The sequence below is a fragment of the Anas acuta genome, chromosome 5 (assembly GCF_963932015.1).
Source record: "Anas acuta chromosome 5, bAnaAcu1.1, whole genome shotgun sequence".
Classification (NCBI taxonomy): Eukaryota; Metazoa; Chordata; class Aves; order Anseriformes; family Anatidae; genus Anas; species Anas acuta.
This window is the reverse complement of record NC_088983.1, coordinates 15874869-15895390: the sequence shown is the minus strand read 5'-3', so window position 1 is coordinate 15895390 and position 20522 is coordinate 15874869. Positions and strand designations below refer to the sequence as shown.

Genomic DNA, 20522 nt, shown 5'->3' with positions numbered 1-20522 from the left:
GTAAATTTCTCTTTGACTAGTTGAGTCAGTTGTTGCCTCCTAGCAGGGCAGTCACACTGATTCAATACGACACAAAAACTTTGCTCAGTCTAGAGCTGGCAGGTGACTGTTTTCTGTGCTCCCACCAATACAGATGTCACTGCTGTGTCTTACCTTTTGGGTGCTTCTCCCATGAATTTCCTCTCCTCAACTGCTAAATGCAAAGGGAAAGCTATGAGAAATTTAGAAATTCCAAGGAATTGAAGGCAGACACAGACTTTGGGTTTTATACCAAATATAATTTAACAAGAATTCAAAATATAATTTTCTTACACAGTTTAAAAAACATTTTTATAAAGTATTTGCCCAGGTCAGGATAAAATGATTCAGAAGTACAATCATCGGGAAACACTCTTCATAAGTGACATTTCACATCATCTTTTCCAACAGAAAAAGGCCATGATTCAAACATGTTTTTAAACAGACTTAACTTGAGATACTAGTTAATAACATGCTGAATAGCAACACTCATTCCTGAGAAGTCTGCCTGGATGGCATATCTCCCAAGGTCAGTCTTGGACTACTGGCACCTTGTGTTTTTTTTCCCCCAACATTCTTAAACATATTAACAAAGGAATAATGGAATTAGACACAGTGGATAACAGAACTGAGAAATAGTATCAGAGGGGAAAGGAAACTGGGACAGATTCGCGTAACTACAATTCTAGCCTTCCTGGCAACACTACCTGTATTTACTGCCTTTCTCACTGAACTGACTGCAGTAAAAGCCAAATCTGCCATTAACACCAGCTCAGATTGTCCCCCACATAAAGCCTACCTTCCCCTTTAATAACACTAAAATTCAAATCAAGTTACATTAGAGTATGTCCACAGTGAGTTTTACCCAGTACTTCCACCTGCCTTATAAAAAGAAGCAATGAACAGAACTATCTCAAAACTAATTAAATTTGATTAATATGGACAGTAAGAAAAAGGATGTCAGAAAATAAGATTGAAGACGGGATTCAAGAGTAACTAATCACGTGTTAACAGTGCCCTTTAGACCAACATTTTGCTGTGTGCCTGCACAACCAAGACACAGGAATCATCCCTTGATACTACGTGTTTTCTAGCTGAGCTCCTGCATGAAAACTATCAGCCTTGATAAGACTAGTCCTTGATTCCATCACAGCAGGAGATCTTACTTAGTTATCTGATTTAATTTTTTTTTGATTTATTCTTCTTGGCTTGTTGTTTAGACACGGTACCCAAAGCAGATTCTGAACTGCCCACTGAGGTCTGAGGCAGGAGGAGTTTTCCAGACTGTGTCGGGTACTTGGTTTTCATAAAGACTTTGAACAGTGGCTGGGACAGCATATGTTTCAGTTGTTTCTTCATTCCCTTCAGCATCTTTTGCTTCTGGCTTTCTTCTTGCTCACTAGTTTTTCTTCCTTGGGAAGGAAAATCAAAGATACAGAATGTTACAACAACAGAAGAACTTGCACTGGCCTGTTTCATCTGCCTTTAGCATCTGCCCCTACTGCTACAAATCTCTCTCCAACAAAACCGCTCAACTCCAATGAAGTTTTCCAGTCTAGATCATTTCTAGATCTAGATCATTTCTAGATCACCTGAGGTTGTCCACAAGAAAAACAAGTAAAAATAAACATGACTGAGTAGCTCTATCCTAGGTATCATTCTGCTAAATCATTAACTTGACTCGCAACCCAGAGCATTCTCTCAGGAACAAAAAGAAAAGGGGTCGAGAAAACAAAATATTAACTGAGGGTTTCCAGCTCTGGCAGAAACTTCTCCTCTGTACGTTGTTACCTTATGTGAGCCTCATTTCAACACCTGTTAAGCGGGAAGCCCTTTTTCTTCCTTATACATAAAAAAAACAACGAATGAGATGGCCAGATTTAATAGCATAGAAGGAAGGGCACAAAAGAGACCTGAGATAGTTCACAGGATCAGAAGTCTGATCTGGAGGGAATACATGAAATTAAGGTTATCTGTAATCTAAATTGAAAGGACATTACTACATCCTTTGTAACAATGTAAGAAGCCTTTTATTTATGGGAAGTATGACTAAGACTTTCATTTGTTTCCAACAAGCTATGGAGGAATTGGAGACTGAATAACTGCATGAATCTGGCAAGATTCTGGGTGGCAATTACAAAGTGCTTCACTGACGAGCCGCAACTAACTTGCATTAGTTGTGCTGTTTTGAAACTTATCTCAAAGTACAGAATACTCAGATTATGTCAAAACAGACAGGGTGCTAATTATCTGAGAGCACTGCTGAACAGTTTGGACAGATCTGATTAGTCTTTGCTAGCAAAGTGGTAGAAAACAAGCTAGTCTATGGACAAAAGAAGGGGGAAAATATATATATCTGAACATGCTTTAAGGTTCAGGCATCTCTGCATTAAGCAGCTACCAGGATAGAGGCAGCTTAAGCTGAAGTGACCCAGGCAGCAACTCCATTCAGTACACCTTCTGGACTGGTAGGAAATTATACCTTTAGCTCCTAAAATTGGAACACAGTGTGGCATTTAACAGTCCATCTAAGGAGTGCAAAGCTTCATGGCATTCAACTAATAGGCACCTGAAGCTGAACAGCCTTATATATTCCCTCAGGCACAGCCTGCAGAATATTTAATCTTAAAGTACAAGAAAATATTATAGTTCTAACACAGCAACTGAAACCTCAACAACTTACATACCACTATTCGACACTTAGCCCACACAATTCAACCCACATAAGGCTCACATAATTTTTGGTATTTGCCAGCGTTTCCTGGGTGTTCCTCCACTGCGCTGCCTGGCTCCTGTCCTGCTGCTTGACTACAGGGGGATGGGAGAAATGAACAGGAGTGGATAAATAGCTTTTTCTTTGACACAGAGGGGAAGAGACTCCCACAGGACATACTGAACCATTAGAATACCTTTAAAAGATTCCACAAGTTAAGCTATCCTATGTTGTGTAGACTTGTCTGTCTTGCCACAACTCATTCCCTCACTGCAGCACTACTACACAACCATCCTGAAAACACTAGCAATGCCGCATACTAAGAAGTAACACTGCTTTACTTCCCCTTATGCCCTGCAGGGTTTAAAAGTTCTTCTGCCATGGTGGCACTCCTTTTGGACACCAGTGCTATACAGGACTAACTGAGCACACCCATAACAAGCATTACTACTTGCCCATAAAGAGGTCGTCATCGAGATCAACTTCAAGAGCCTCTGCAGCTTGCTGGAGCCAAGAATCGTGTTGCTTTGCTCGGCTATTGAAAAATTCTGCCTTCTCAATCTGCCGTGCCAAATTCATCCGCTCCTGCAACAAAAGTGCATTGCAGACATTTCAATCAGGTTTAAATGTGGGGGACTCTAGCAGAATCAGTGTTTGAAAACATGCATTACAATGCAACTGAGGTGTCAGCCATGCAGAGAGACAGATGTGTTTGTTCCCTACTTCTGTCCCAGCTGACAGCCTACGTAATACAGACATGTCATTTACCAAAGCGTTTTCCTTCTTCAGATATCCATGACTGAATTTGACTCCTAAAATATCTCAACTTCTAAACATCACTGAATGTTAGCACCTCATTCTTTAAAGGAATTGTTGTAAACACTTCAGAGACATCAGGGACAGACCACCAATCATTTCCAAGTATAGCTGGATCTTAAAAGTTACCAGTTTCAGCAACAGGGGACAGCCACTAGTTTCATGCTAGTCTGAATAACCAAGTTCCTGCAGGCCACACACGTTTTCAAAAATGCACCTGACTGTTTAGGCATAGGACAAAATGTTCCATCCCTCTTTCCAGCTGCTCATATGTGGAATGAAGATGTCCAGCAAACCTAACCTGACCTGCAGCCTCCCAGCTGGGCCAAGCTGTCTTAAATAGCTAATTTGTTACGGAAAGAAAATCTGCACTGACAGTAAATAATAAATCAACCTAGCAACAACTTCTGCTGTTTGGAATGTGCCTGCGGTTGCACAAAAACTGTGTGCAGTACTCCCTTACGAGCCCACATGAATAGCTGGGTGCTGCACAGTTACAGCACCACCCGAAACTGCGAAAACAATTAAAACAGCAGAAACAAGAAATTAAACTTGTAATTGACTAATAAAACAAGTCAATGCCATCTCCTTAGATCATTACAAGGAATTCTAAATAGCTTTTCCATCTTTGTTAAATTTGAGTCCTTTTTTGGTCTTTTCTCTACCATGGTTCGCCAATTCTATTCCTTTCAAGTGTGAAATTCCTTCTGATTTTTCACAACTTGAATGAAGGCAGGCAGAACCAGGGAAGAGAGTGCAAAATGGACAGACATAAAGAACTAGCAGCACTATGAGTCCCAATTACAAGGGCTTTGCGATTAAGCCAAGGGCAAAGTGTAAATGACACCTGACCATGTGAAGGCCCTAGGAGGCTAGAGTTCTGTAATTACAATTAGAAAGACACCTTACCTGGAGAAAGGAGCACTATTATGGAGAGAAGAGAGTGAGATGATAGCAGGAAAATTTAAGTGTGGGAAAAACATTTACCTGCCCATTAATTGACAGAGCATGAAAACTGCCAAGAGCTACTCATGAAGAAATGCTGAAGGGACCCCTGCAAGAGCACTCTCAAAACAAGGTATTTTTTCAGTAAGCAAAAACATTTCTTTCTGAAATGTACTGTTTTGTAAATCCTAATCACTGTACATCTTGGGAGTTAATGAATTCTCCTTGGCTAAAAAAGGGAAACATACCTGGTTCTGCCCAGGTTCAATGGCAGCCAAACCCCACTGAAGATCCTGTTCTAGTATACATGTATTCCTAACAGAGACTTTAAACAACTTAACATCCCAGCTTCCCAGCCACCAAGCATACACACCTCCCTGTACCATTTTTGGGAATCTAGTCATGAGAAGCTCTATGCAATGACAGGCAAGAAAAATATAAGTGTTGTTTATGTCTGAACGCTTTTCTTGGGCCAGTTATTGAGGAGAAACAACAAATATTGGTTTAAAAAGATAAAATGTGATTTTTCAAATCCAGGTCCTGAAGAGTAAAGTTCATCTGAAACCTGGAAAGAATGTGATGGGCAATGCAGTAATGTAAGCAAGCAAGTAAGCAACTACTCAGGCTGCAAAGAGATTGATGTTTCTTTACCTTGATAGAAGTCATATACTTCGTTTCAACTGGGAAAAATGGCAGCTCTTCACTCTTCTCCAAGGTTTTATAAATCTTCCTAAAATTGATCAAGTCATCAGGGCCGATCAACAATAAGCTAAGGCCTTCATTGGCAGCTCGGGCTGTTCTGCCGCTTCTGTGTACGTACAACTCAGAAGTGCGAGGGACCTGCAAAAAGTCAGACAAACGATGAAGCTGGCCAAGGGAGCTTACCAGCAGCTTGTCATTCTTTGGCCAAGAGATTGCCACATAGTACCAGGCCTTATGATAAATTGTTTTTTATATGCACATGGCGCATTGCATGTAACACAGCTGAAGGTAAGTGTGAAAGATGTTTCCTTGGAACACTTTTTGTTACCTGGCCTAGTATTTTTGTAACAGATTATGCCAGGAAGTTTTCTCCTAACTTCTGACTCTCTGACATTTCATTTGCAAAGCAGGAAAAAAATGTATGCATGTATGTATCCTCAAAGAAGAATTATAAGGGTGAGTCACGTGACACCTTTGGATTTCAAAGTTAAGAAAAAAGCAAGGAGAATCATATCTGTTATGTCATTTCTTGTATACAATCACAGATTTATAATGACAGTCACTGTAGCAGTGGTACAAAGCACTACAGGACAGTTTAACTAAAGATGATTAAATCCCTATTAAATCCCTCTTAACACAGGACTGAGAATCAGAGCTTTATAGTCTTTGGGTTGCTAGTAAAAAAAACTTACTCAAAACCAAAATAGTAAAAGCAAAAACATCAAAGACATTTAACCTGGTAGTGGATGACATGCTGCACGTTGGGAATGTCAAGACCACGAGCTGCAACATCTGTTGTCAGGAGGACACAGCTGAGAAAGTGATAACATTTAATGAACATAAAATTGAAGAGTAAACCATCTGCCAAGAAATGTAAAATACATGACCCTGAATTCTACCACAGCAATTTAAGGAATAAATTTGTACTATATCATCTGCTAGAAATACACTATTTGTTTGCCCTTACAGAAAATGATACCCAATATTACCTTACAGGCCGTCTTGAAACAGAAACTCTTACAGTAAAAGAAATAACATAAATGTTACCTTCAGCAGGTTCATTCTGTTTCTAATAATGAAATTCCCTACCTTGCTGTATCCTGTTTTCCTAAGCTTTTATTCTCAGGAATTCACAGGAAATAGCATAAATCACTATTCAACAACCATATCCAACCCCTTGGCAGGGGGGAGTAAAAGCACTCCCTCAGTACATTTTTCAGTGCTCTGCCCAGACTGGATTTAAAAATATCATTAGTTTGGTATGACAATAGCATTAACGACAGTTATCTTTTGGCAGGACAAAGGCTATTACACATTTCACCAGTTGAGAAAATCACCTTATTATTAACATTATAGATTTAATTAACACTTTTGGGGGCTGAAGTGTCTTCTACCAAGTCATACTCAATTTCTCTACATAAATTAAAAACTATAAATATAAGGTGGCTATTCTGTTCTAATAATTAGTACTTCCCCTCACCCCTAGAAATGAAGTACTACTCAGAAGAGTCATTCTTTTATATAAAAGACTCTGTTACAGAGACAGAAATCTGCCTAGGGTATGGAGCAATTTGTTCATTAAAAAAAAAAAAAACAACCCTCCCAGCAGCTGAAAAGAGTTATTTGTAGGTAGCATGAATTTGTTAAGATTTTATGGCATCTGACTGCATACCCTATGGCTACAAGGTTCAAAGCAGAAATAAACAGAAAATTCCATGGTGTGTATTCTGCAAGAGGCTGTTATAGATGGCCTCGTAGGTTGCTTCTTGCCTTGAAAATCTGCAGACTCTGAAAATGCTTGGCCTGACTACGCCAAGGCTATTGAAACTACATTTTGCCAATGGATACTGCAGATCTATCATGACAATACAATCTGCTTCCACTGCCCAAGACTATTACTGTGGTACACGTTCCAGCACAATCAGACAGCACGCAGTACTTTGCACCAATACTAAGCTGTGAGGCTTCTTGCTTACTGAAGTGTTGAGAACACACACCTGAAGGAAACAATCATTGTTAAAATGACCCAACAGGCATGCCTGGGCAAATCTGACAGCCCACAGCTGCTGAAAGGCACAACTGCCTCTTCACATTGCTCTATGATACTTTGACCCTCAGGAAGCTAATTCATCTAAGAAAACCTGCAAAAGCATAACCCAGCAAAAAGTGATTTACTTTTTGATAGCTTTGTGAGAGGAGCCAACTTACAGGAGCTGTAGAGCTAAGGTAGAGGGCCTGAGGGAACGTGCAGGATGATTATAAAAGCACATAGATGAGAACAGGGTAAATAACTCCTTCAGCAATAAGGACCTGCTGGATCCCTGAGTAATTCAGATTCCAAGGGACCTCAGGAAGACTCCAGCCCAATCTTGTGTTCTAAGTTGGATGAGCTACATGGCTGTGACCAGGTTGTTCAGGGCTTTATCCAATCAAGCCCTTAAAACCCCCCAAGAATGAACAGTCTCCTGCAATGCCTGTCTGTTCTTACAGAGACAGCTCTTTCTTGCACCCAGTCTGAAGCTCTCTTATTTCAACTTGTGCCTGTTGTCTCTCATCTTCCCACCATGCACCACTGTGAAAAGCCTGACTCTGTCTTCTTGATTACCTTAAGGCACTGGAGGACTGCCATTAGGTCCATGATAAGCCTTCTCTTTTCTAGGTGACACAAACCCAGTGCCCCCCCATCCTCCCCTCACAGAAGCTTCTCAGCCATTCTGGTGATCCCTGTACTGAACTCAATCCATCTGAATGCCTCAGCCACCCTATGGACCCCATCCTTCATTGTCAGTAACTTTGGCTCAAGAACCAGGGACTTACATCCCCAGCCAACTCTCCAAACCTTCTCTTATAACATGGCTGTTTCCTCTTCTCCACCCAATTCTTTACATGATTTTTCTCCTCTACTAGAAGCAGAACAATCAACTTACCTCTCTCGCTCAGCAAACCTTTCCAGGTTTTTTAACCTTTGCTTCTGGTGCATATTGGCATGCAAAGGAAGAGGATCACAATTTAAGATTGAGAGGAGAGAACTGAGGCGCTTTATACAGTCTATGCTGTTTGCAAAGACCATGGTTCTTCCTGGATACTGGAGAAGAAAGTAATAGAGATAATAGTCCTTCTCGTTTGTATCACAGTGGATTCTGGTCTCTGTCAGAGTTTCAACAGTGGCCTCTTTCCTTGTTAAGTCTATCACTTTTGGTTTGCCTTTTATTCCTACTTTTTCCATTAACATTTCTAGTTTGGTCTTCTTGTCCATTTTCTTAGCGTTCTTTTTCTGTAAAACTCTTGTGGGAGTCTGATGGACTAATGTCAGGGTGGCAGAAAAAACAAAAGTCTGTCGTTTAGGGTTATACTGTGAATCATTTAAGAGTTCCAGCAACTGAGACAGCTCTAAGAAATGACCTCTTTCAACCATTCGGTCTGCTTCATCAATCACAAGGCACCTGTCAAATAGAAAACTTACAGTATAAATAGAGTTGTGTGGATAAATACAAATCTGATATACTTCAAAAGAATCTTTCCTGATAAACACATAAGAAAAGATCTGTATGTACAACTCAAAGGAGCAATAGATATCCTACGGTAGCTACAACAGCATTCCACATTTCTTTTGGAAAAAATAGGTTTCTAAAAGAAAAATAAGTTTTTTGTTACTGACTTTAACATTTCCCTCTCTCCACATAACCACTATACTCTGGCAATAAAGTAAGTTTATCTTACAGAGTTTAAATTGCTTAATCAGTTAGTCAATGCAATCACTATAAGCAGTGACACCCATTACAGCATTCAGCAGTTAGTCTAAAAGCACCTTTACCTGAGCTGCCGAAGATTGGAGAGATGTGGGTGTTTTGCTTTCACTAGTTCCCACAGACGGCCTGGGGTTGCAATTACGATTTCTGGCTTCCGATTCAGTACACGTTCTTGCTTCTGTGCGGCCATGCCTCCAACTAGAATTGCAGTCTTAATGCCTAGAAGATATAAATTATAGCCCTTGTTGAATTTATCAGTGAGTATCTTTATATACATCCACTCAGAGAAGTGAGTTAAAAAAAAGTCTATACCACAACAACTAGCATCGAGCCTCTCAGCCAGGAGATTTGTGGGCTTCTATACAGCACTGTCAACATTAAGGCAATGCTGTCAACTTTGCAGAGAAATTCGTGTTAAAGGAAGACGTTAAAAATAAAGTAGTCCTTCTCCTAGTGCATATAATAGCCTTTCTTTTAGTGCGTCTGTCTTTCAAAAGCAGCAATAATCATGTAGGTCCCATTAGCTTTTTGTTTTACCTGTACTGCAGAAACTCCTGTTTTGTCAATTATATCCGTACGAGCAAGCAAGTTCCTGTTAGGAATAACCAGCAGGCCCCTCTAAGAATAAGAAAGGCCTGTCTTACCCATTTGCTATGGAACATTTTTAACAAGGATGTTACTGCCTAATGGTTCTCTGGACTGCAGAGTGGTGCAGAAACCCTAAGCCAGTTTTAAGCAATTTGCTCAGGTACTAGAAATTTGGCTCGGGAAGCACACACCCCACATGTAGCTTACTTTGTCCTACTTCTTCAGAGGATACACCAACACAAATGAGGAACTCAATGCTACTGTGCAAGTACTGTGCACAGTTTTGTGTTAAGACAAAGCTAGCTCACATCAAAATTTTCTCTACTGCTACAGCAACTGCACATCACTCGGGCAGCAGATTTGTATACACAAATAGCACCACTCCTGTCAGGACTGTACTGACATAAATTGATTATTTTAGGCTAGGAGTTAAAATTAGTGTTGTAATCAGCTGCAGACTGATGAGCACAGCAGGATACGTAGACACCAAAGGAAGATGCTCTTAAGCAGTTCACTGCAATCCATATCCTATGGTTGATGTTGTAAATAAACAACTGCTGCTGTTTGAAAAGAGGGGAGTTACTTCTCTATTCTCCCCATCTTTAGTAGTTTCACATCCTCACTCATTCCCTTAACAGATGTGCTGACCTCTGTTTGGATGAGAAAGGAGCAAGACGAAATTCCTTTCATCAACATACTACCCAGTAATACGCTGTGCTTGACTGCTGTTGCAGGTAAGTCAGACAATGTAGCAAAGCCTTCTACCCATAAATTTTATTTTATTTTTATTTTTTTAATATATATACATATATATAAACTGTGGCTTTGTATCTAGTATTCTGTGCTTCCAAAGCCCAGGTCAATAGCTATTTGTACAAATAAACATTTTAAAGCAACGTATCCCACATTGTTTACTTCCATGTGCATCTTTTTGAAGAATCTTGTTGCATTTCCCAAATATTAGTGACTGTGAGCCCTAACCCTTCAAAAGCCACCCAATTTTACGTTGCGAAAAACTGTGGCACACATTCTGGCTCAACACCTGTGTCAAGCCCCAAACGCAGTGTTATCTGGGACACAGCCCTTGTGGTCTACATACCTGTAAACTTTGTGACTGCATCGATGTGGTGTTTTACTTGCACAGCTAATTCTCTTGTGGGAGTAAGGACCAGTCCTAAAAGAGGTCTCTTTTTATGGAGACCAACAGCATGCCCCTTATCACTAGAATCAAATTCAGCATTTTCTAGCACCTTCACACAGCCTGTTGCAAATGATGCATCATCTTCATCTCCGCTATCTTCAACCTGCTGATGGGTTAGTTTTTCTGCTTCATCCTCATTTTCCCATCTTGTTTCATCATGATGCTGATGGGATTCTTTAGAAACGCTGTCATTTCTGCTCATTGAGCTGTTTGATTTTTGCCATTCCAGCACAGAGTGAATCATAGGAATTGCAAATGCAAGCGTTTTGCCACTTCCTAAGAAACAAACAAACAGAGTTAATACAGACTGACAAGACACGAAGGTTATTTGAAAAGATGAGAAAAGCAACAGCCAATCACACACTGTTCTTAAAACACATTGGTAACCCACACAAACTCTTGATCTTTAGAAGACCAGAAACTTGTAACAATAGCATCTCTTCTCCTGTTCCCTTCATACATCTTCTTGAGGTCACCAATAACATATTTCCTGGGGAATAAGTATTTTTTTTCTAGCAGGTCAGGCAGATTCATTTGTTCTGAAAGTAGTTTTAAAAAGCTGCAGTTGCAGCCAAGATCTTTTTAAAGAACTGTATGCCCGTAAGGAGAATACCATGCCCTAATTGACAGTTCTGATCAATGTTCTCCAAATAAAGGAATAACAAATGAGGCCAAGGACAAACTGGAAAGTACTTGAAGGATTCACTTCCACTTTAATTCGTAGTAGTGTTTACCACTTTCTGAAAAACTGTATTTTGACATACTCCAGCCTCTAATTTCCTGATCCATCACAAGCTCAGATTTTTATAGTCAAAACACATACATCTAATTTAAAGAGATAAGGCATTCAACAGAGAAGGGGGTTGTCAAAGAAAAAGAAGTGCTCCCCTAGCTATAATTTCTGGGGTTTACTGCACCGAACTGTGAGTCACATTCCTGACACATACTCCCTTCTGAACTATCTGCCACTAATAGAGATGTTAGGAGAATCCTGATAGCACAGCAACCTCAGCTAAGGTTCTCATAAACGTCAGTTCATTAGTCATAAAAAAGCACGCAGAGCACCATACACTATTACACTACTCCTGCAGCAGGCCACTGCTGGGAAGCAGTCCTCTGGAAATCTCATCTCCATTCCTTGAGCGGTATTTGTCTGTATTACAAGCCCACGGTGGTTTGCCAAAGTCAGCAGCACGGTATTTTGTCTACTTGGAGGAGAGTCTTAATATTAGTACCATTAGCCTGACATTATGCTGATCTTGAATAATATACAACACAGTCTGCCTGGTGCAAATGTCAGCACTGCACCCTGCCAGATTATGGCAGTAATACTCAGAACTAATCTGCAGACACCACATTCATTCAAATATTGAATAATCACCTCACAGGCCATGTTATCTTCACAACACACAGATCACATACGATAGCCTGCAACACTAGAACAGTGCATCTCGGTCCCCAGATCCTACAGCTCAAGTTAATGCATGCTCTCTTCAACAATTTTACATTGTAAGATTTTTGCAGTTTTCTTAGCTCAAAACTTCACTAGTTCTTCACCATGATTAAATGGTAACGAACAGAACTGGTTAGCTTCACTGCAAAAAAGACTTGAAATTTCCTGTGTCTGATGCCCACCATATCAAAATCTTGCTATCCTCTCCTACGGTGCTAACGAAAGGTGAAGAAGAATAGTTCTTTCATTTGCCAGTGCCCTCCCTCAGGCCCAACGCTGAGGGAAGATGCGTGATGTGGAAAACAGAATGGGAGAGTTTTAGATTCTCCCACCTGCAGCACTTTCTTAACAGACAATTGCTCACATCTCCTCTTAAGCTTCTGCAGGAACACTGAGACCCATTGGGCTCTCTAGAGGGAACCAGGCATTCTCTCATAAAAGAGCAAAATAAATGAGCAAAACACAGTCCTATTAGCTCAGGGTTATGCAAAATTAAGACAGCAAGAGCACAACCTCTTACTAACTGTGCTTTCCATTCTGCAGCTAGGGAGGGATTTGTTTTCCAGCACTGCCAAAATGGCACCTTTCTGCAGCACAAATACAGCATTTAATTTTTCAGTTCCATTTTCAAAAACACTCCCTGAGGGGCTTTCTAATCTTATTAAAGCCTAATAACATCAGCCTGGCTTCTAATTAAAATAAAAATGCAAATGACTGCATAACTTATTAAATTAGTTACTATACCTTCATGCTCAAGAGCAGTAAATGGCTTTACAAGGCAAGTAGTGAGATAAGGCAACTGGAACAGATGAGAAGAGTGCAAAAGATTCCTTTAAACCACACAGCTTGCAATTGTGCTTCCTATTTTTATCTTTTATGGGAAAAACATGTTGTTGTGCCAGAGAAGACAAAACTTCAAAGGTGTTATCAGCAAAAAAGTTAGAGGGAAAGTAATGTTCAGAGACTTCATAATATTGTTTAGGTAAAACAGAAGCTGTGACAGATGTCACTAAGGCTAGCAATGCTCAAAGATAAAAGGCATGAGCTGGTCACAATCTGGACAGGAGACTGTTCCATTAACTTCAGCAGTACTATGTAATACTCTGAGCACAAGCACTGAGAATGGCTGCAGCTAGTAACAACTTACAGCCCAAGTCCAGATTAAGGGCACTGGTTGGGCCTGTGTTGCTATGATAATGCTCTGATACACTGGGCCATACCCACTGTGATTAATGCTCTGCACCTGGTCTTTCTTATTTGCTTCTCCAAGCCAGTACCAAACCAGATCCAGAGAAGGCTGGCTCTCTTGCCTTGACAGGGACGTCCATAAAAAGTAGGCTGTTGGACTATGACCCTGTTTCTTTCCTTAATTCTGCTGTTTGTAATGCATCACTTCACAGCTCTTACAATAAGAAAATTTGAAGAGGACCAGAGAAAGACAATTCTGTCAAAAGATAAAACCTCACTGAGACTTAAAAGTTATGCACATTCTACTTTGTAGAGCATTACAATTTAGTAACTGACAAACACAAAATATTCCATCTTTACCACGAACCATTACTAATATACTGGATACGCAGGATCCTCATACCCTTAACCTACATATAAAAATCTGAACAATAAGTAGCATTTGAACATGGAGATGGAAAACTCACTGCACATACTACCAGTTTAACAGACTCATACCCGTTTCTGCAGCACCAAGCACATCCATGTTATCCCGGATTGCAGAAGGCAAGGCTAGTGCTTGAATAGGCGTTGGAGCACTAAACCCCAGGTAACTCAAGGCCTTCAATACTGGTTTAGGTACAAACAGGTCTTTCCATGCAGACACATCAGCTTTGTGATCAGTTGAGGCAGATAAAACTTCTGTTGACCAATTTTTGAGTTTTTTTGAAGTGGTTACTGATGAAAGAGCTTCCTGATCTTGAGAGGTCTTATTTTTATCTACCTTCTTTTTCTTTTTCTTCACAGCACTTTTTGTGCTCAAAGTGCTCCCAGCGGTATGCCCACTGTCCTCACAATTTGCGCCTTCGATTATTTCTTCGCATCTCGTCTCTTCATCAACTGGCACATCAACTTCTGTTGCGTTAGTATCATCACCTGTATCTGTTTTGGTTTTCAAATCTTTGCCTTTCTTTTTCTTTTTGGGAGGGACGACAGGTTCTTCCTCCTCCTCGCTCCCTTCTGACAGACTCTTAACCTTTCTCTTCTGCCCACTTACTTGTCCCACTTTGTTAGAATTTACCAGCTTGTACTCTGTAAGTTCCTCCAGGCATACTATATCTCGAAACTGTTCATCAGCAAAGAGATTGGGGTCGATTTCCACCGTTTTCCATTTCCCTATCACTGCAATGCCCTTTCTTTTCAGTTTAACGGAAGATGTAAATCTCCTTCCTTTTTTGGCCTTCATTTTTACGTAAGAAGAAACTGAGGAGAGAAAAAAAAAATGATAATTAAGGCGTCAGATCAGAAGAATTAAGATTACATTGACAATATTTAAAAAAAACGGGGGGAATGCGAGGCGTAATTCTTCTACTTTTAGGGAACCGTCCCGGCAGCAGGCACACAGGACAGACGCGGTCCCGCCGCGGGGCCAGGCGCTCCCTCAGGGCCAGGGCCCTGCGCACGACGGGCGCCCCCAGGCCCGTCCCGGCCGCCGTTACCGTTAGAGCCGTTAGAGCCGTTACCGTCACTGCCGGTACTCGCCGCGTGCTCTCCCCGCGGGCGCCGCCATTACCCAGTGACGTCACTGCACGGCGCCCGCTGCGCCGTGCCGAAGGGGAGCGGTGTGCGCATGCGCGCCGCGGGGCGGGAGCCGGCGCTGGGCGGCCGGGGCTGGGTAGAGGCGGGGGCAGCCCCGCCCTGTTGCTGTCAGGGGTCGCGTTCGCCTCTCCCCGGCGCGTTAGGGGCTGTGGTGCTCTTTGCTTAATTTCTGCTTGGTGAGGCGCGCTGCTGGAGCTCTGACAGAGGAGAGAGAGGAAACTGTTTACCTTCCTGCCACTGAAAAGTTTCCTTCAAAACACAGTCATCACCTCCGTAGATTATTTCTGCATCATGATGCGCCTGATGCGGCTCCTCCAAGAAATAATGCGCTGAGGGCCTCTTAACTTTCAGCTCTGAAATTGGCACCTCAGGTTGAATGTCATCAGCGTTGGTCTTTCAATAAAAGCCTCGTTACTCATACTCGGTTGTGTGTTACTGCGTGCTTTATTATTCCCTGTTCAGAATGTGGGTGAGGTACCGTGGCTGGGAGGAAAGCTGCAAACAGCTCTCAAGGCAAGCACACCGCTGGGGTCACGGCGTGATTCTTCCCTCCTCTGTCATCCAGTGCTCCTTGCGGCTTCAGCTTGGTGTAGGAAGAGGACGTCACAAATTACAGACTATGACAATGGAAGATTTTTATTTCTGCTGAAAGATTGGCAGATGCTCTGAGCGGCTTCTTTGCTGTGAGACATGGGGAAGAGAGAAAAATGGGAGATTTCAACGTAGGCAAGACTAGGGCGGTAGATTACAGTGCAATTACAGCAGCAATTACAATTATTTCTTCTCTGTGGTATCTGCAGGTGCTTCCTGGTTGTGTGACAAGATGGGAAAGTGGAAGTGTTTTTCTTTTTTCCCCCTAATGTGTTAAGGCCAAGGACAGAAATAAGCACATTAAATGTTTTCCAGGACAGTTTCAGTTCCAGGCAACCATTGTTAACGCTTCTGCCAATGCATAGTATGAGGAACTATTTCCAATTCACATACTCATAAGCAATGGTAAAGAGCATATGAATTTTGCTGCTCTGTCCTCATATTCTGTAAGAAATGAGTTGAAACCAATGAGAGTCCTGAAGTGAGTTCAGGGAGCAGAATCTGATAGAGTTTAACCTGCGAACCTTATTTCTGTAGTGCTGAACTGGAGATACTGATGACTGCTGGAGCTAGCAAGCTGTAGAAGCTGTGACTGGATCTTCCCAGCTAAGTTTAATGGGGGTTTCAGCAGTCTTCATGCATTTCTTCATGAAAAGTATTTTTCCATCCAGGTTGTGTAGAATCAAGTTTAACACTGAAAAAATCACTAGTTTAGATTTTTTCCACTTTATCTCTTTTTATTTTACTGAATATTAGCAAAAGAAAATTCTCAGAAACAAAAGAGAGTAATTACTCTCAAATTTAGATGTGGTGGGCTTCTGAATAAAGAGTAAAAAATGTGGACAGTAGAGTTCTTTCTGATATGTTGTCCTTAAATAGTTCCAGAGTTTGTAGATCTGTCTTGAAAGAAAGTTTTAACAGGATAATGACTTGCAAAACTATGCTGAATTATGCTTTTTAATGTAATTATGGGGATATTTTTACAGAGGATAGGGGTGTTCTGGTTTTTCTTCAAAAATCCATTTGTGGATGCAGCTGACTTCTTAATCAGTATTTCTATGTACTATTTGTAGACAAAGAGACAGAATTACAGTCCCTAAATCTTAATTTGAAAGAAGGCATATGACAGTTTGTAATGAGCATGGAAGTTCAGAACAGTCTGCAGAAGAGGTGTCAACTCTTACTACCATGGTATCAACTTCTGTAAGGCATTGATATTCTGAGTTGCTTTGAAAAGGCATAACCAAAGGAACTAAACATTTACTTAGTTTTCAAGTAACATTAATCTTCCTGAGTCTTTGTTACCTCAAAGTGACACAGCTTTGCTGTTTTGCGAGAAGCCTTTATCTACACTACTACGTGTGTGTCCTACTACAAAGACAGATGTTAAACAGTTGGTGGAGTAACTCCCATTACTGACAGTGCAAAGCGAGCTGTTAGTTAAAAGGCCAATGGCAAACAAAGCTTCTCAAGGTCTGCTTTTCCTCCTAGGACTTCTTTAGATCAACAGTTATTGTGGATATTTTGAATTGAAGATAATAAAGTGTATTAGTAATAGTTGCAAACCATACTGGCTGTATGTATAACTCATGTCGTTACATACATATTTTATTATTTTATCAATAATATCCAAATGATTTAGGCCAATATGTCTGAGCGTGCAAGAGAAATTGAGAATATTGATGTCTTTATTACAAACCTTTATTTGACAACTGATCCTTCTATCCATTCCAACTGTAAACTTGTAGACCAGTAGCCCTGAGATCATGGTTTAAGCCCTACTATGTGGTATTATATGTTAGACATTACATGTTTTGTGCATTAATATGTTGACGTTTTATAAAGTACAGAAGACTTCTTCTAGAGTAGGTCAAGCCAGAGATCTTTTTAACCTTTAATTCTGGGATAAGTGATACGGTAACTACATTCAGTGCCAGGAACTGCTGAATCTGCATGTGAAAGACTGATGCAGGTTTTCATTTAGTAATCACATCTGTAATGCTTTGGTTTATATGTATTTCTTGATTTTTCCTTTCTCTTGCGGGAACATCAGTATCTGCCTAGCTACTGATCTTAATAGCCACTTCTGCTAATAAAGGAATGTCACCATATAATGATTTATATTGGTACTGACCTTAAGGCACATTTTGCACATGAAGAATATGTGACCACTGGCCACTGGGGTACTTGAAACCTCTTGTGCTTTGCAGGCTGTAGAATTTAGTCTTCTGTCTTTCTGTTATCGAATTTCAGATTAGGCTGTCGCCCTGGCCCTGAGGTGGGAAGTAAACTCTTGGTTCTCTTGGGCTCAAGGCCTTTGTTCCCATATTTAGTTCTTCAATATCATTCTAGGACTGACAAGATCCATTAAGACATAGCACCATAGAAATAATAATCTGAGAGATGGACTGTTAACTGGGAGAGAATTCTAGGATGGTTTCTTCTTTCTGTCTTCTACAGTATTCTGCAACATTTTTCCTATGTCTCCCCATTGTTGTTAAACCTCATTTGAAAAGATATACTGCCTGACTGCACTGCTTTTCCTTTCCTTTCCTTTCCTTTCCTTTCCTTCCTTTCCTTTCCTTTCCTTTCCTTTCCTTTCCTTTCCTTTCCTTTCCTTTCCTTTCCTTTCCTTTCCTTTCCTTTCCTTTCCTTTCCTTTCCTTCCTTTCCTTTCCTTTCCTTTCCTTTCCTTTCCTTTCCTTTCCTTTCCTTTCCTTTCCTTTCCTTTCCTTTCCTTTCCTTTCCTTTCCTTTCCTTTCCTTTCCTTTCCTTTCCTTTCCTTTCCTTTCCTTTCCTTTCCTTTCCTTTCTCTCTCTCTCTTTGCTCTTTTCTTTTAACTTACCAGCTGATTCGCTTACTAATATGTGTGAAGCATTTCTGCTATATAGGATGCTTTGTCAAAGACAGTGCTTCTTCTTCAGCTAATGCACTTATAAAAACCAGACAGCAAGATAATCTCCAGGCATGAGTTTTAAGAGTAGTGGCACATTTAACAGTAGGTACAATAGCAAAGACTTTTTCAAGTACAGATATATCAAGGTGAAGATTTTTCTGCATTGCTGAAGAATAGCAGAGAGGCCTTCATTTAAGACATGGGAAATGTTTGCAGTAGTTACAAGTATAGTCAGATGCAGTAGATACTTCAGAATGTATTTTAAGGAAAGAATAATAAAGAAAGTGATGAAGGTAGCAGGGAATAAAACAAAATCCTGTATTGGTTAGTCAAGAGGAGATGGGAAATCAGGCTATTTTACTTGACCTCTTCTATTTTTTTTTATTTTTTGGGGGGAGGAAGGGTAGAAGGGAGAAAAGAAATGGTTTTATGGACAGAAATATACAGTTCATCTAATCCATCTGGACACCATCAAAATATTCGTTATATGAGAAATGGTTAATAACGAGGAATAGATGAGAATTTTGAGATGAAATTAGTTGTCTAAAGAGGGAGCACATTGGTGTGTATATTGATAAATTAACCTATCGGGTACAGGGAGTTTACTCAAGGAGTTTCTTAAGGACTAATCATATTTCATTAATAACTGTGATACAATACTAAATTTGCTGATGACACAAAGTTATTAATACAGAGTGGAATTATGATACCAGTGAGATTGAAAGGATTTTAAGGACCAGAATAATGGGATGAATTTACTCCCACGAAGTGCAGCACCATTCAGCTAAGGCTAATACTAAGAATTCAGACTTTAAAATAGGAGTTAATGAGTTTTAGAAGACTGTGGACAAGAATGACCTCATGCATTAATTGATCACAAGATAGCTGTGAGCTGCCAATGTGGTATATTTGGTAAGCTAATTCCTGTACAGAGTTCTTCATGGAAGGAATTACTTCCCTGAAATTCCTCTCTGCAATACCATTTGTCATTCTGGTCACATTTATTCAAGAGAAGTGAAGTCAAACTGCAGCAGATGCAGAGAGGACAGTAAGGGTGATGAGGCGAATGGAGAGCCTGTTTTAGGAGTGCAGACTGAATGCTCACCTTAGCTTGTTTTAACCCAGGATTAGAATAGATATGACTAGAGCCTTTAAATAACAGGAAAGGAAGAATGATTTAAAGTACAGGACAACACTGGCACAAGAAGAAACCCAGTAAACTGGCCAACAGTAATTTTAGGTAGGAAATCTGAAGTTTCTATGGCAACCAGAGAGTAAAGATTACTCAAAGACAAAAAGTTGTTAGTTTTAATATAAAGTTTGACATGTTTATGACAGATTGTGTTCATGGTTGTCATAGCAAGGAACTGGACTCACTGGCTACCTCTGTGTTAGGAATTTAATGGTGCCAGTCTGGCTCTGAGGCTCTCTCACCATGTCCACGCACACAAATTCACTTAACCTCCCGAGCTGGGGCACGGGCATCCTTACTGCCTGCAGAGGAGTCTCTGGGCTAGGCTGAGCTCCAGTCCCTCTACTGCGCCCAGTATCATTTAACCCATGTTACTAGTTCCAGAGATGTTTTCACGTCCCTGCTCATTGTAAAGGGTTGAGAAAACTGATACCATATTGTATAGAACTCCTTAATGAAATCATAGAATCACAGAATCCTTTAGGTTGGAAAAGACCTCTGAGATCATCAAGTCCAACCATTAACCTAGCACTGCCAAGTCTACCACTAAACCCTGTCCCCAAGCACCTCATCTACACATCTTTTAAATACCTCCAGGGATGGTGACTCAACCACTTCCCTTGGCAGCCTGTTCCAATGCCTCACAACTCTCTCAGTGCAGAAATTTTTTCTAATATCCAACCAACATTATTGAGATTTTTACCATTAATGTTCCTATTTTTAAAATGTAAGTAAATTCTGCTTTATGTAGATGTTCAAAAAATACTAAACCTGGGGGGGAAAAAAATGTGTTCTTTTTAAAATAGAAAATAATTCATTTAAAATTCATCAAGTAATATGCTATTAGATGCTACTATTTGGTCAGAAATCCTACAAATACCTGGCATGAGGAC

General features: G+C 40.5%; 1 protein-coding gene across 3 annotated transcripts; it reads right to left on the bottom strand.

Moving 5' to 3' along the window:
* Positions 1 to 257: 257 nt before the first annotated feature.
* DDX24 (DEAD-box helicase 24) lies at positions 258 to 15011 on the bottom strand. Of its 3 annotated transcripts, none has more exons than XM_068682879.1 (9): positions 14876 to 15011; positions 13872 to 14615; positions 10631 to 11008; positions 9009 to 9162; positions 8122 to 8637; positions 5931 to 6006; positions 5144 to 5332; positions 3183 to 3316; positions 258 to 1426 (listed from the first exon to the last, which is right to left on the bottom strand). In XM_068682879.1, the coding sequence occupies exons 2-9, from the start codon at positions 14596 to 14598 to the stop codon at positions 1198 to 1200; spliced, it is 2403 nt and encodes an 800-aa protein (XP_068538980.1). In that variant the 5' UTR covers positions 14599 to 14615; positions 14876 to 15011; the 3' UTR covers positions 258 to 1197. The 3 variants fall into 3 exon arrangements, with proteins under 3 accessions (XP_068538980.1, XP_068538983.1, XP_068538984.1); XM_068682882.1 differs by having other exon boundaries at positions 14852 to 14960; XM_068682883.1 differs by lacking the exon at positions 14876 to 15011 and adding an exon at positions 14725 to 14748.
* Positions 15012 to 20522: the final 5511 nt, after the last annotated feature.